This window comes from Protopterus annectens, chromosome 6.part0, assembly GCF_019279795.1.
Source record: "Protopterus annectens isolate FY-2018-M chromosome 6.part0, PAN1.0, whole genome shotgun sequence".
In the NCBI taxonomy this organism is placed as follows: domain Eukaryota; kingdom Metazoa; phylum Chordata; order Ceratodontiformes; family Protopteridae; genus Protopterus; species Protopterus annectens.
Window position 1 is genome coordinate 315,838,684 of NC_056737.1, and position 16,140 is coordinate 315,854,823.

Below are 16,140 nucleotides of genomic sequence, written 5' to 3' on the forward strand. Positions count from 1 at the left end.
ACTCTTTGTGCTGAAGTTACTGCCAGGAGCAGAGTGGTTAGATCGGCTGTATTGGCTGGTTCAAAAGGTGGCAGGGTCAGTTTTTCCAAAACAAAATTGAGGTCCCAAGTTGGTGTTGGTGCTCTCTGGGGTGGTCTTATGTTTTTAGCCCCTCTAAGGTACTGCTTTAGCAAGGGATGGGAGAATAAAGGAGGATCCGTGTTGTAATTTGCTGAAATGGCAGAGGCGTGGATCTTAATTGATGAGAAGGATAGGCCTTTGTCCAGCATCTCAGTTAAGTATTGCAAAATCTGAGGAATGTTTGGGACAAGAGGGTCAAGGTTTTCAGTAAAATCCTTGTCCTTGTTCCTGCCGTGGTACTTTTTGAATAGCTCTCATGTCCATGAGGGCTAATATTTGTTTTTGAGCCTCTGCCCATTGATTTTGTGGCAGGTTTGGCATTCCTTTTAGCCTTGGTAATGTGTGAAAGTGGAACCTGTAACCTTGAGACACAATATTCAGAACCCATTTGTCTTGGGTGATTGCCAATTTTGATAAAAAAGTGCTAGTTTTCCCCATAAGGGTGCTGCCAAAAGGGAAGTGCTTGGCGTACAAAGGGGGAAGCCATTGGGACTGTTTCCTGTATGGTTGAGATTTGTCCTCACCTCCTTTTGGGGCTGAGGTACCCCACTGTCGTTGTCTGTTAGAGCCTTGGGGTTGAGATCTGCCCCTTGGGCGTCTGTATCTGCCTCTCTGTGGCCTGTCTGACACTGGAAAGGACCAATTCTTTGTAGGCCAATTTCTACTAAATCGAGGTGGCTGTACCAGTAAGAAATCTTTGATTGTTTGCGTAGATTTAGCTTTATCCTCCATTTTCTTTAACACCTCTTCTTCCTTAGCACCAAACAATGTATCATGCTGTAAAGGAGCATCCAATAATTCTGCCTTAACATGATCAGGTAATCTCTGTTCTTTCAACCAAGCATGTCTTCGAATCACAGAACCTGTAACTGAGGCTCTAACAAGAGGCCACTAAAGAATCAAAACCACATTGCAGAGTATGTTTTCCCACCTGTTCAACTGCATGCAATAAATCCTGTATTTCTTTATAGTCAGGAGCTTCTGAGCTTGTAAGCATTTTCTGTTTTAACTGAGCCATTAAATATTGTTGGTACTTAAGCATGTGAAATTGGCAATTTAATGCCCTTACTGCTAAAGTTGCAGAAGTGTAAACTTTCTTCCCCATCTATCCAATGCTCTAGAATCTCTGTCAGAGGGGACTGGATTTTTTGCAATGGAAGCTTTAACCCTTTGGGACCCTGGGAAATTGTTTCTGGGTCAGCAGAAGGGTTTTTATAAAGAAACGTGTGAGAGTCAGGGACTCTACAGTACCTATCTGGTTTGGCTGGTGCAGGGGGCAAAGAATCAGGAGATAAGCTGGATTCAGAGAACACATCATCCACAATGTCTAACACAGGCGGAATAACAAGGGGCCTGTGCTGAGTCAACAAAAGGAAGTCCCTGGGCCTTTTCTTGGATTCTGAATAATCCTGACTTTCCCAATGGAAATGCTCCCTCATGGTATGTAAATTTTCCCCAAAAGAGTAATCCTCAGGAGGAGAGGTTGAAGGGATAGATTCTTCAGCATCAGAGTCCTCATAGGGGGGTAGAGAGTATCCCTGGTCTGAAGAGGAATCAGAGGAAATGGAAACCTGATTAGAGGAATCATAGTCTGTATCCTGCCTAGGTCTTTTCTCAGGAGGGGGATGGGAACCCCTGATTAGAGTAATGAGGTCTTCGGCCATTTTGAGCATCTGTTTCTTAGGCATGGAGGACTGTTCAGGGGAATGCTGTACTTGCTTCTTTGTCTTTAATGGTGTCTTTGTCTTGGCTGGTGCTTTAATGGTAAGTTGTGAAGGTCTGAAAACACCCTCAGAAGCTGATGCCTGCTCAGCGGTGCTGGACCCATCTGAGGGATTAGTTTCCGTAGGCCCAATACCTTGAGTTTCCAGAGGCCTAGTTGTCTCCACGTGGGAGTCGGAGTAGGCCTGTGGCTCTGAGGTAGCGGGTGTCAGAGGCTGCGAAAGCGCCTCACTGAGAACCGGCGACTGGCCTAGAAGAGGTTTCGTCGTCGGTTTTGGACCTCGGATGCCTGTCTTTATCCTTGTCCTTGCATTTTTTAAGAATTGCGGTAGTCGGTTGTTCCGACGGCATTGTATAATTGAACCTTTGGCCAAAGTAGTGTAAAGAAAAATCAAAACGTCGTTTTATAGTGCGTTTGTTAAATCTGGCACAAAACTGACTAGTGATGTCGTGATCAGGGCCTAGGCATGGAATACAGTAAGAGTGGAAGTCCTTATAAGGTATTTGCTTCCCACAAGAAATACAATTATTAACGTTTTCTGACATCGGTCTGAGGCAAGAAAAAAGTTTCCCCAAAGGGGTACTTAGCTTTATTGAAGACTTCGGATCTGAAATTTGACTTCGAAAATCTCAGGAGTTGGCCGACCGGCACTTGCGAACTGCTTTTGCTTCGGGCACCGTGCGGCAAGAAAGACTGAAGAAAATGGCGTTGGATGCATCTTATATACCCTTGGTGCACTGACGTCAGGGAAGAAGCGACAGCAACCGACCCTGGACCAAGACTTTGGAACTTTGGCCGACTGCGTGACCGCCTGATGCAGTCAAGTGTAATGACTGCAGCAGTACACGATGAACATCAATGGTTCTTTAACAGCTGTATAATACCAAAAAACAACTGAACACCAGTCAAACAAACCAGAACAGGGAAATAGAAAAATATCAATAAAATGTTAGTTTTATTTTAATTATATAACAGATACCAAAGGGGAACAGGAGAATAACTACCTCAGGAGGTAAGAGTTTGAGGAAAGGAAACGCATGTACCAGCAATGGTACGAAGAGTACCAAATTTTGTAAGAAAAATGGAAAGAGGCACTCAAATAAGAAAACACTAGCGACTAATAAAAAAAGGGTAAATTATTACAGTTAAAGCAGAAAAACTCCAAAAAGGACTTAGCTGAGAGCTGGCTTGAGACCTCTTGATATTTATGCAGCAAACGAGACCAGAGGTAAAAGGGCGAGGGCACTATGGGTAAGCTTTGCTCAAGAGTTTTTTTGGCTGGAGCAAGCTTATTATAAAGGCCGACTCAGTTCTGAGGACGGAACCGATACCCATCAGTAATGAATGAATGAAGATTAACAACATGAGATTATGTACTTGCAAGATTCATCACGAGGTGGTGATAAATGGCAGCATCCAGAACACTGCTATATTTTAATCCAACCATTCCAATGTACACTAAAATGCTATGTAAGAAACCACCAAGGCAAAAGGAGTCTTTCCAGACTGTCAAAAATATGAATCGACAGCATTCTCATCTCAAGTCGTGCAGAGAGAACTACCACAGTAGAAATTGTTCATACAATAACACACTGTAACCTTATAAAATTTTAAGGCAAAAATCCTCACTATAAAATGAAATCACATTAGCATGCTATTCAGAGATATTAGAACAAATTAGGAAATGATATTCAAGGATAGTCAGTAGCATTGCAGAAATAAATCAAAATAACCAAAGTGTGTATGGCAGTCTTTTAAGAACTCTACATACATACAGCTATCATTTTCTGAGTAACACAAATCTTGCTGTTACAGAATACCATGGTGAAGTAATGGATTATAGATGCTATTGTGGGCAGTGGTACATTCAATACAAGTATCTCAATGCTGAAAATTTCAAGGTTCACTGTAAGTTTATAATACAATAAAGAAAGCTGCAGTTTTTACAGACTCTTCACATCTTTAAGTGATCTATACCAAATGAAATGTGGATTACTCACTTGTTACACAAAAAAATCTAGACGTGAAAATGCTTTAATTTCTTTTTCATGTCCCATATGATTGGTGTTGCTAAACCTGTTTGTATTTTTCAAAACAAAGAGTGAAAGTGTTTCCTTACCATGGTAAACCTTTCAGTTTTACAGACCATGCAAGCCACCTCAGTTTCATCAGGCACCCAGTCTTTTTTTGCTGGTGGCTTCTCTGGTGGTACAAATTCCATGTTTCCTTTTGTTCGCTTTTGTGATCTTTCTCTGGGGCTTTGAGGTACTGGGAAAGCTGAGGTACCTAAATGTCAAAGTAAAAACCATAAATGTTCGGCAAAAAAAAATTTAGACTAAAAGAGTCTCATTCAACAAGTACACGGAAGAAAACAGGACTGGTCAAACAATTTAAACATAGAAATGAAACAAAATATCACTCACTTTTAATAAAATTCTTTCCCATACAGTACACAACATCTCCGAAGTCTGTTGTTGCCTCTGGTAGTACTTTGTTGTTAAAGGATCATTCACTTTTACCATGGAAGTACAACATTAGCAATCAAACCTTTGTTTTTTACAAATAGTGACTAACCACCTGATGAACTCAACAAACAGTACAGTTGTGTACACTTACCATAACTGTAGATGTTCGAGTGTATTCACTGTTGTAGACATCACATTTGGGCTATCTGCCTGCAGGTAGCCCGCAGTGGGCCCGAATACCATAGACTTGGCATTTCTGCACCGGTTGCTGTCGCTCCAGGACTGACGTCAGGTCGTCAGGGGTATAAAAACAGGCATCCAATGCCATTACAACAGATTTTCTTGCCCCAAATGTTAGGAGCCCCCCAAATAGGGAGCTACATCATGGTGGAAAAAACACCACCAGTAAAAAGCAAATACCAATAGCCCTGTAAGGGGTGAGTAATAGAGATAGAGAAGGAGAGAGAGAGAGAGACAAGGGGGCTGGAGGGTGGGAAACCAGGACTGCAACAGTGAATACACTTGAACATCCACACTTATGGTAAGTGTACACAACTGTACTATGTTCTTCGTGTTTCACTGTTGCGGTCATCACACTTGGGTTGATTCCCAAAGCTGAAGAATGGGTGGAGACCGTCAAGAAGAATTGGGGCTGGCTAGTATACCCTGCAGGACTGCTGTTGCAAAACCCACCCTGGATTTGGAAAAGATTGGCCAGTGGTAATGCTTGGTAAAGGTGTGAACAGAACTCCAGGTAGCAGCTTCCAGGATGCCCCCGGTAGGGGCTCCCCAGAGGAATGCTGTAGAGGTAGAAGTTGCCCTAGTGGAAAGCGTTCTGACCCCCTGAGGGGTTGGTTTCCCATGGTGTTTGTAACAGAAATGGATACATGTGCTATCCATTTGGAAATTGTTTGTTTTGATATGGCCTTGCCCTCTGGCCCTGGTGCAAAACTGACTAGTAACTGGTCAGACTTTCTGAAGGGCTTATTCTTAATCAAGGCAGAATCTGAGCTGTCTGTACACATCTAAAGAGTGCAGGATCCTTTCCCCTTTATTTTGAGGATTAGGGAAGAAGGTTGGTGAATGGATAGATTGGTTGAGAGCTACACTGGACACCACGTTAGGCATAAAAGTAGGGTTAGTCCTGAGGGAGACCCTGTCAGCATGAAAAATAATGAAGGGTTCTACAGCCATAAGTGCTTGTAGGTCAGACACTCTTCCAGCTGAAATGATGGCCAGAAGCAAGGCTGTTTTCCAAGAGAGGAATTTTAACTCTGCTGACACTGCAGGCTCAAAGGGGGATAAGCATGAGCTTTTGCAATACAAAGTTAAGGTCCCAAGCAGGGGTGGGTGCTCTCCTTGGTGGCCTTAAGTTGTTGGCCCCTCTCAGGAACTGTTTGATGAGAGGGTGAGAGAAGAGAGGTGGCTTAGTGTTGTAATGAGCTGAGATGGCAGAGACATGGATATTACTGGAAGAGAAGGATAGGCCTCTGTGGAATAGATCTGCTAGGTAATCCAGGATTAGAGGTAAGGACAGCAGTGCTGTGTCTGCTTCTTTAGACTGAATCCAGGAACAATACCTTTTCCACTTATCAGCATAGGATTTCCTTGTACTGGGTCTTCTGGCTTCAAGAATGACGTCCAGCACCTGCTTGCTTAGGCTGGTCACTGGGGGAAAATTCAAGGAATAAGCTAGGCTGCAAGGCTCAGGGTTTGCAGTTGCGGATGCAGGATCTATCCCTCCTGCTGAGTGAGAAGGGTTGGGATATGGGGTAGGTGCCATGGTGGCACCGGTAACAGGCTGCGCAGTAGTGGGCACCAGTGCTGGCGTGGCCAGTCTGGGGCAACCAGGATTGCCCTTGGTCTGTCCTGTCTTATCTTGAGTAATATTCTTGTAAGAAGAGACAGAGGGGGAAATGCATAGATTGAGAGACTTACCCACTGGAAGGATAGAGCATCCACTTTCCAGGCCCTGCAGTAAGGTGTCCTGGTGCAGAATTTGCTGAGCTGGTGATTGTAGGTGGAGGCAAAAAGGTCCACCTCCGGGGTCCCCCATTTCTGGGTTAGAAGGCTGAAAGTGATGGGGTCTGATTGCCGCTCGTGTAGGTCTAGGAGATTTCTGCACAAGACGGTTGCTAGAGGGTTTTGTTTGCCTGGCAGGAATTGAGCTTGCAAATGAATATGCATGTCCAAGGCCGTGTTCCACAGGGGCATGGCTAGTCTGCAGAGTGGGTAAGAGTGGGTTCCCCCCTGCTTGTTGATGTACCACATAACTGTGGTGTTGTTGTTTTTATTAGCAGGGGTCCTGGTGAGATATAGCCAGTGTCATAGCATGCTGAACAGCTAGCATCTCTTTTTGGTTGATGTGCAGATTAATTTGACTTGGGCTCCAATGGCCCGGAATGATCGTCCAGATGTGTCCCCCAGGCATAGTCTGATGCATCTGTGGTTAGGGTATGGGCGACGTGGGGATGTGTAAAGGGAAGTCCCTTGTTGTAGTTGCAAGCTGCTGCCCACCATAGAAAATCTGTCCTTAGACAAGGTATGATAGGTATGATGGTTTCCAGGTCCTGAGAATGTTGGCACCAAAGACTTTTTAAGTACCACTGAAGTTTCCTCATATGCAGTCTGGCATATGGAATTAGTAGAATGCAAGAGGCCATAAACCCTAGAGCCTGCAAGATTTTCCCTGCGGATAGCTGGGTTCTGGTGGCCATTTGAGTGAACTAGCCTGTTAGATAGGTTTGTTTTTCTGGTGTACGGAATGCCATCTGGGATGCTGTGTCCAAGCTTGCTCACAGGAATACAATCTTTTGACTGGGGACTAGTTTTGATATCTTTTTGTTGATAGTGTACCCAGGGAGGTTAAAAGGTTCTTTACAAATGTCAGGCGCTGCAGCAGCTTTTCCTGACTGTCTGCCTGAATCAGGCAATCATCCAAGTAAGAGTATATTTGAATCTTTCTCTATCTGCAATAGGCAATGGCTGAAGCCAGGCATTTTGTAAAAACTCTGGGAAGCAGTGGATAAGCCAAAGGGAAGTGCAGAGAACTGAAAACGCATAGATCCTGCCCTGAAATGTAGATATTTCCTGCATGAGTCCCTGATAGGTATGTGCAGATAGGCTTCTTTTAGGTCTAGGGTGGCTAATCAGGCATCTTTGGACAGCATAGGAAGAAGCTGCTGAAGGGTGAGCATTTTTAATTTTGGTACCACCAGGACAGTGTTTAGAATGGAAAGATTTAAGATTGGGTGCCAAGTGCCCTCTTTTCTGGGTACCAGAAAAAGTCTGGACTAAAACCCTTTGCCTATCTGTTCTGCAGGAACAAGATGAACTGCCCTTATGGACAGCAGGGAATGAACTTGGTTTTATGTCTCTGCCCACTGGTTTGGAGGAAGGTCTGGGAACCCTTTTGGGGTTGGCAATGTGTGGAAGTAAAATTTGTACCCCTGGGATACAATGTTGAGGACCTATTGGTCTTTGGTGATGGAGGTCCAGTTTTTTGCATGGTGGGCAAGTTTTCCTCCTAGGGGCACAAGCAATTGGGCAGAGGTGAGGAGTGGAGTTGAGAAGTCATTGAGAATTCTTTCCATAAGGGGGTGACTTAGCACTCCCTGTTTTAGAAGTGGAGGTACTCCATTGCTTAGATCTTTGCATACCCTGAGACTGTAATCTGGGGGGGGGAGTCTGTTTCCCCTTAGTCTAGTTTAAGATGGCCTTGAGGGGGCTGGAAAGGACCAATGTTTTGAGGGGCAATGCCTACTGAATCTTGGAGGCTGCACTTGCAAAAAATCTTTGTCTGCATAGACTTAGTTTTTTTTCTTCCATCTTGTTTAGAACCTCTTCTGCTTTGGTGCCAAACAGATTGTCCTTATTCAAAGGAGCGTCTAGTAATTTTGATTTGACATGGTCTGGCAAGGTCTGCTCCATAAGCCAAGCATGCCTTCTCAGTACAGAACCAGTGACTGCTGACCTGCAAGATGCTTCTAGGGCGTCAAACCCACATTGCAAGGTATGCTTGCTGACTTGGCTTGCAGAATGCATAAGCTCCTGTAATTCTTTATTTTCTGCACAGTCTGCAAAGGTAGATCAATTTTGCTTAATAAGTTCCATAATATGTTGCTGGCATTTCAGCATGTGAAACTAGCAATTCAATGCCCTAATGGCAAAAGTTGCGGAGGTGTATACTTTCTTACTCCATCCGTCTAAAGCTCAGGAATCCCTGCCTGAAGGGATGGGATTCTTAGCTGTAGTGGCTTTTATACCTTTAGGCCCTTGAGAAATTACCTCTGGGTTAGCAGTAGGATTTCTAAAAAGAAATTTGTGAGAGTCAGGGTCTCTGTAGTACCTGTCTGGTTTCCTTCCAGCAGGGGGTAAAGTATCAGGAGTTAGACTGGATTCCATAAAGACATCATCCACAACATCCAGAACAGCTGGGACAGCTAAAGGTCTATGTTTCATAGTTTCATAGATTCATACTAGGCTAATTGCCCTTGTGAGCCATTTTAAGCCTAGACAATTGTCCCTTGTGAGACTCAAACCCTGCACCTTGTGTTTGTAAGGCAAACACCTCAACCATTACGTAAATCTAAAAATTCTGAGTCTCTTTTTGGACTGAGGATAATCCTGGCATTCCCAGTGGAAATGCTCTCTTAAAGTATGTAGGGGTTTCACCAAAAGAAAACTCCTCTGGAGGGAAAGTGGAGAGAATGGATTCTTCTGCATCGGAATCCTCATAAGCAGATAAAGGCATGTCTTCTTATTCAGAAACCTCAGAGTTGTCGGATTCTTGGTCAGTTAAAGCTGCTGGGGACAGGCCTCTTTTTCTCCCAGCAGGGGAAGACTGGCTTCCCCTAATCAGTATGATCAGGTCTTCTGCCATTTTAAGCATTTGAGATTGTGGCAAGGAAGCGGGTGCTCAAGTTTAGGTAGTTTTTTTAAGCGTAGCTCATATTCTTGGCCTTAGAAACTCTGTAGTTTTAGACAGAACTGAAGACGCAAAAGAAGTCATCGGTTTGTGTCGAAAATCCATAATGGGAAGACGTTCCTTGGAAGCCGGTGATAGCACAGCGGCTTCGGACCCATCTAAGGTAGAGACATCCACATGTTCAGTAATCAAAGAAGAGTCTCACAGCATACCGCACTCTGAACAGATCTCGGTAGAGGCTTGGAATCCATTGAAGCGGGCATCAGGAGCTGCGAAAGCACCTCACTGAGTACCGGCGAACTGGCGACTAGCTTAACGGAAGCATTGTCGACAGCTTTGGACCTGTGCGGTCTGTCTCTGTCTTTATCCTTACATTTTTTTCAGAAGATCGGTAGTCGGATGGCTTACTGAAGCCATTTCGGAATACAAAGATTGAGAGCAAAAGTATTTAGCGACAATAAGGGCCTGACGATAAATAGTTTGGGCGTTGAACAAAGCACAAAACCGACAGCGAGGTATGTCGCGGTCTGGGCCTAAACAGGTGATGCAGTAAGAATGGAAATCTCGGTGTGGTATTTCCTTTCCACAGGGGAGGCAATTGTTAATTTAAGGATCCCCAACGGGGTACTTAGCTTTAGAAGACTTCAGGATGATTCAATTCGGAAATGAAAACTCAGGTAGCGGCCGACCGGCACTCATTCGAATTGCTTCTGTTTCGGGCTCCTCGGCAAGAAAGACTGATGTAATGGCATCGGATGCCTGTTTTTACACTCCTGACGACCTGATGTCAGTCCTGGAGTGACAGCAACCGATGCAGGAATACTAAGTCTCTGGTATTCAGGCCGACTGAGGGCTACCTGCAGGCAGATAACCCAAGTGTGATGACTGCAACAGTGAAACACGAAGAACATCTAAAGAATACTTACCCCCAAATACAAATAAGCTGCTATTTTTAGTAATGTTTTCAAACTTTCTGTGAGAACATAAATCAAATGTAGCAAAGTACTTTTTCAATAGGATCGACTCAGGAACTACATGTCAAGCACAACACAGTTATCTATAAAAGCTACAGAAATAAATAAGGAGAGCGTGGGATCCTGGATGCAGATCCTTGAGAAGAATAACAGCAGTCATACAAGTTGCTGAAAGTATTCTAAAACTTAAGGCAAGACAAGAATGGAGAAAGGAGATTTTTGCCAATAGGGATGACTGCAGTTAGGAGTACAGAGATTAGGCAAGAGGGGGCTGCAATTTACTGAACAATGGCAAATGAACTGGGAGCATGTATATTGTATTGGGAGCAAATAACTAGAGACGGAAAGGTATAGAATGGTAAGAGGCCAAGAAGGCATTTGGACTGCAACCTAGAGACTGCCTTCCCTATCAGGGATTAATATCTGAGTAATCGCAAAGAGAAAGGGATAGCAGTAGCCTAAGTAAAAGACCTGCTCTGGAAGAGTTTGTAGCTGAATCTAGGAAGACGTTGCTGTTAAAGGGATAATTAATAGGGCATATAAAACACTTCACAATAATTATAGGAATCAATCAGAGGGGATTAGAAAAGCTTAAAAAGAAAGACTAGACAAACAATTCACAAGGAAACAGTGGGAGGACATATGTATGGCTCCTAAATAAGCGACAAAGTCAAGATAATTTAGGATTTGTGCTTGGAACTATTTGCATAGGTATTTTTAAATAATTTATCCTCAGGTAAAAGCCAAATGTTGGAGATATGATGTGGAAGACAGAGTAACTGACAACACATGTTTTGACAGACTTTAAAAATACCATACACAGTACTCTGTCAGAAATATCAGATGTATTATTTGAGCAAATGGGTCTAACTGAGTAAATTACCTTTTCTGAGCTTGGATACAGAATTTGACTTGCATGGACATACTAACTCCTTGCTAAGTTTAATTCTAGTGGCTGCCAAAAAAACAATTACTAAAAATGGAAATCAATGTGGAAATCAACTGTATTTGAAGTACTGAATATTGCAACAGGGATAAAAGAACTAGAAATGGGAACTAAAGTGTAGGAGTAAATTACAGAGAAAAAATGGAAACTGAAAACAATGCATGCAGCATAATGTTTTGGAGGAGTGAGGTTTAAAGAAAGGCAGAAAATGAGCAATTTATGTCCAGCTGGATTGATGATAGTTATACAAAAGGGTATATGAGATGTATAATGCTTGTAACTGAGAAGATGTGGCTTGTTTTCTTTTATATTAACATGTCTATCTATATCATAAGTGATAATTCAATGAAGGTATTAAACACTACAAAAAGAAAAGAGAAAGATTTCAAAAGAAATTGACTAGACATGTTTTGGGGATGAAGGGGTACTGCAATAGGACTTGGGCTTTCGTCCTTAAAGCACACAGAAGGAATCATAAGTGATATGATATTGGATTTAAAGGCTATGAAGGATAAAAATCTATATGAGTGTATGGGTCTATACTAATTCATTGACAACTAATTCCAGTGAATGTCCATTCATCAAACACAAACCAGCGAACGGACATTCATCAAACATTCACTTCAGCAAATGTTTTTCTAAGGCAAGGGAATGACTTGTCCCCCACACCAACCATAACACAAACTACATTATATCCAACCCACTAAGATGGGGGGGCTATGCCCCCCACACCCCACAATGTGGGGAGGCTGCACCTCCACAGCCCCCTACTTATATATACCAACTCCAATATCATACTACAGTGGGGACAAGTGGAAAATTTCCTAATGCTGGCCAATTAACCCCCTTCCCTTAGAAAACATTCATTGAAGTGAACGCTCGATGATCAGCAGTTTGCTGTTTTATGTTTGATGAATGGCCATTCACTGGAATTAGTTTTCAACAAATTAATATAGACTCGAGCATATAATGTTAAAAACAGCAGCTCATAATAGGGAAAAAAATCTGTATAACAGCATAACAATGTAAACTGGTTAAAAGGACGAAATAGTACAGGGATAGGAATGTGTGTCTAAGGAATAGGTTATATAGAAACTTGCGGTGGTGGTGCTGCGGTAATGTTGTCGCCTCACAGTAAGATGTTGCCCTGTTCGATTCTCAGCTAAAGCGTCTTTTGTGTGGAGACATGCGTGAATGGACGTACCTTCGTTGAAGGTTGTGCGTCAGAGCTGGCAACTCGGTATGTAAAAATCTACTGCCAATCATTAGCGGACCGGAGTTCCACTGTGGCGACCCCTAACCGGGAAAAGCCGAAAGATACAACAACAACAACTAAAGCAGCTACAGTTGAGGGGTTCAAAAACCTTTTGGATTAATATATATGGGACAATATGTTTAATGGCAGGGCACATAGGGCTTTAACTTGTAAACTCAGCCTTGATATTTCTACTGGTTTTGCATTGTTATAACAGCAAGCTGACAGCAGAAACAGCTGACAGGAAAACTAGGTTACACATTAAATGATCAAATGTGCAAAACACATCAGTGATTGTTTTAACACAACTTAGGTTTTACAGAAGCATATATGCAAGCAGAGCTAGTGGGCAGAAAGGGGTAAATAGAATCAGTACAAACAATAATAATAAAAAAAAAGCCAGGTCACCACAGAACTGGGCTAGGAAAGGCCATCTGCATGGTTTGACAATGGAAAGGGAAGAAAAACAATATAGCCTTCAATTACAGCACAGATAATCATGTCTTGATTAACCGTCAGTATCTCTTTCACATGGTCTTACAACCACTCGCAATGAAACTTTCTAGTGCATAAGAAAACGTGAATATAAAAGGGTGTTAAGACACACAGTCATTTACTACTGGGGCACAAGAACTGTGCTGCTGGTTAGTAAAGACCTCCAAAGTATCCAAAATGAAGTTAAATGGGTAGTCTATGTGGGTCAGATTGTTTCTTATCAGCTAAAAGTATGTTTCTTAGTATGAAGTCTACATACTGAATCCAAATGAAAAATAGGAGTCTTTGTTCTGCATTTCGTCACTTCTACTGCCAAGTGTCTGTCCCAATCTTAAAATTGTTACATGCAAAGAAAATGAATATAGAGACGTATCCCAGAAATACAACTGGGGCTAGATTAAACATTCTTTAGAAAAGACATGTTTGCTCAGAAAGAGCAGTTGTATAAGAACTTAATGTAACCGTTGATGTCCTACTGATCACTCGGAGTATTCATAAGAGAGGGACTGTTGTCCTGAAGCCACTGCCAGTGTGAAATGTGTCTTCAGGCAAAGTTTTTCCATGGTGTGAATAGTAGAGAGAGACAGCCTTTGGAATCCAGGATGCAATAGTTTGTTTAGAAACTGGCTGTCCCAAATTGGAGTTCATGAAGGATACAGATCATCTGTTTTCCTGACATCCTTAGTTTTATCCAGGTAAAACCTCAATTGCCTGTGAATGTCTACAGAGTTCAAGATTCATTCCCACAAAAGGGAAAAGAACTGTGACCGGTCACTAGAACCCACACACACACACACACACACACACACACACACACACACACACACACACACACACACACACACACACACACACACACACACACACACACACACACACACACTCCCCAACAGTAAAATTCTGTGAACTGTAATTTAATCAAAAAAAATGTCATGTTTAGCTTTTTTTTTGTCCAAATTATTAGACTTCATCAGAAAAATGTATTTTGTTAAAAAAAAAAAACATTTTATAAATAAAATTAATTCCCCCTGTTTTGGGGACTGGAGAAGAACGTTGGCAGGTCAACTTATTAACTACTTCAGGCAGGAAGGAAGGATTGGTCCCAAGGCTTACTCTGTCTTTATGAAGATGAGAAAAGGAGGAATGACCATGACAGCATGAAGTTCAGAAACTCTGTGAGCTGAGGTGAGGGACAGAAGAACAGTCCTTCCATGTACAGAATTTTAAGATGGAAGAAGCTACTGGCTCAAAAAGGGACAAAGCAAGTTTTCCAGCCCAAAGTCATGGTCCTATAGAGGTTAAAGGTACAAAACCCCTTTCAGAAAAAGTTTGAACTCTGTCTTGGAAATGAGTGAGGCTCCAAAGGTAAACATGCATTAACAGCAGATAAGTGAGCTTTAAAGGACGAACAGACCAAACCAGAATGTAGTAGCTCACAGAGAAACCAAAGTACAGTGGGAATGTCTGACAAAATGGAATGCAGTCTCTATTTATGGAACCAAGCACAGAACCTTTTTCACTTGTTCGTGTATTATTTCCTGGTTTCTTGTAGAATTTGACTCACCTCTTTAGAGAAAGAAAATGTCTTTTAGGAATTAAAGTTTTATCATACAAACAGTGAAACTGAAGAAGGTCAGAGTGGGATGAAGAAACTACCCTTTCTGTTGAATGATGAGATTTAGTTGTACAGGGATTATAAAGAAATTTCCCTTTAACAGGTGAAACAGGAAAGGAAACCAATTATGTATTGGCCAGAAGCAGGGGTTTTGGAGAGCCCTTCGGGACCATGAACAGTACTCTTGGAATCAGAGGCAAATAAGGGTTTGTACAGAGGAACTTCCCTGTCCACTGGAAACAGAAAAAAGGAAGTTGGTGATGTTCTGGGGAAGCAAAAAGGTCTATCTGTGGTATTCCCCACCAGAGCGTGATAGCTTTTGAAGACCCCACATTCAGAGTCGATTCATGAGGGTTTTCTATGTCCCTGTTAAAAAGAGTCTGCCACCACGTTCTACTGAGAGGGAATATATTTTATAGTGAGTGCCAGATTCAAATGGGAAGCAAAGTGCCAGGTCTCCTCTGCCAGTCTGTACAGGGGGTAGATCTTGTGCCTTCCTGTTTATGTACATCATTGTCGTGGTGTTGTCTATGTACATCAGCAGAGTGCCTGGCTTCCAGATGTGTGTGAAGGTCTGTACAGCCTGCATAAGTGCCCTCATTTCTTTCAAATGAATATGGTCTTTTACTAGGTGTGCAGACCATGACCCCTGAACTTTGTGGTTCCTCTGAGGAGTCTGTGAAAAAGACTCAGTTGTGTGGGACTAGGGTGAAAGGAAGACAGAGTTGAGTGTGACTGGATTGCTCCATTAAATAAGTTCCTTCTTAATACCGGGCAGAAGAGGGATAAGGGCATCGAGAGGGTATGAGTGCTGGGACCCCACCGATTTCAGATACCACTCTATTTTTCTCATGCAAGCTGGCAAAGGGAAGCATAGGAATAGCAGCGGCCATGATCCCCACAGCCCTGAGGATCTCTCTTGCTGTGCAGTGAATCTTGGTGGAAAGTGTTCTGAAGTAGTTGGCTAGGGTGTTACATTTCTCCTGAGGGATAAGGGCATGCACAGTTTAAGCATCCAGTGTGTAGCCCAGAAATATCAAATCCTGGGTGGGATTGAGATGAGACTTTTTGAAACTGAAGTTGAACCCCAAAAAAGTAAGGAGTCATACAGTGTAATAAAGCTTGAGGAGGGTGTCCTTGCACACAGCCTGGATAAGAAGGTCATCTAGGTAAGAGAAGATCTGTATGCCCAGAGTGCAGGAAAAAGCTACCACTGGACCTAAACACTACAAAGGGCAAGGCATTAAACTGAAAATGTGATGATCCAGTAAAGAACCTGAGAAATTTTCTTCAAGAATGCCGGCTGGAAATGTGCAGACAGGTATCCTTTAGGTCTAGGGATACCAGGAAAGCCTGAAGAAGGAACAAAGGGCAGGAGTGTGTGCAAAGAAAGCATTTTGAAAGTGGGGACCTTCAGGAAAGCGTTTAGTCGAGAGAGGTCTAGAATGGATCTCCACTGATCCTATTTCCTTGGAACAAGAAAGGTTCTTGAATAGAAACCTTTTCCTAAGAATGTTAAAGGGACCTCCTCTATAGTTCCCTGTGCTAGCAAGTCTTGGATGACAGAGCCTAGAAGGTGAATCTGATTGGAAGGAGGCAGGGGCATTCTCATGTCATAGA

The 16,140-nt window shown here is 42.7% G+C and overlaps 1 protein-coding gene across 2 annotated transcripts in view; it reads right to left on the reverse strand.

Annotated features, from left to right (window-relative positions):
- Nucleotides 1-16,140, reverse strand: part of ZFYVE26 (zinc finger FYVE-type containing 26) — a 3,506,023-nt gene that overhangs the window by 1,307,549 nt on the left and 2,182,334 nt on the right. For both annotated transcript variants that reach the window (XM_044074068.1, XM_044074069.1), the window contains one exon: nt 3,963-4,129. In XM_044074068.1, coding sequence (XP_043930003.1) covers nt 3,963-4,129 — 167 coding nt within the window. The remainder of the gene's footprint in view (nt 1-3,962; nt 4,130-16,140) is intronic.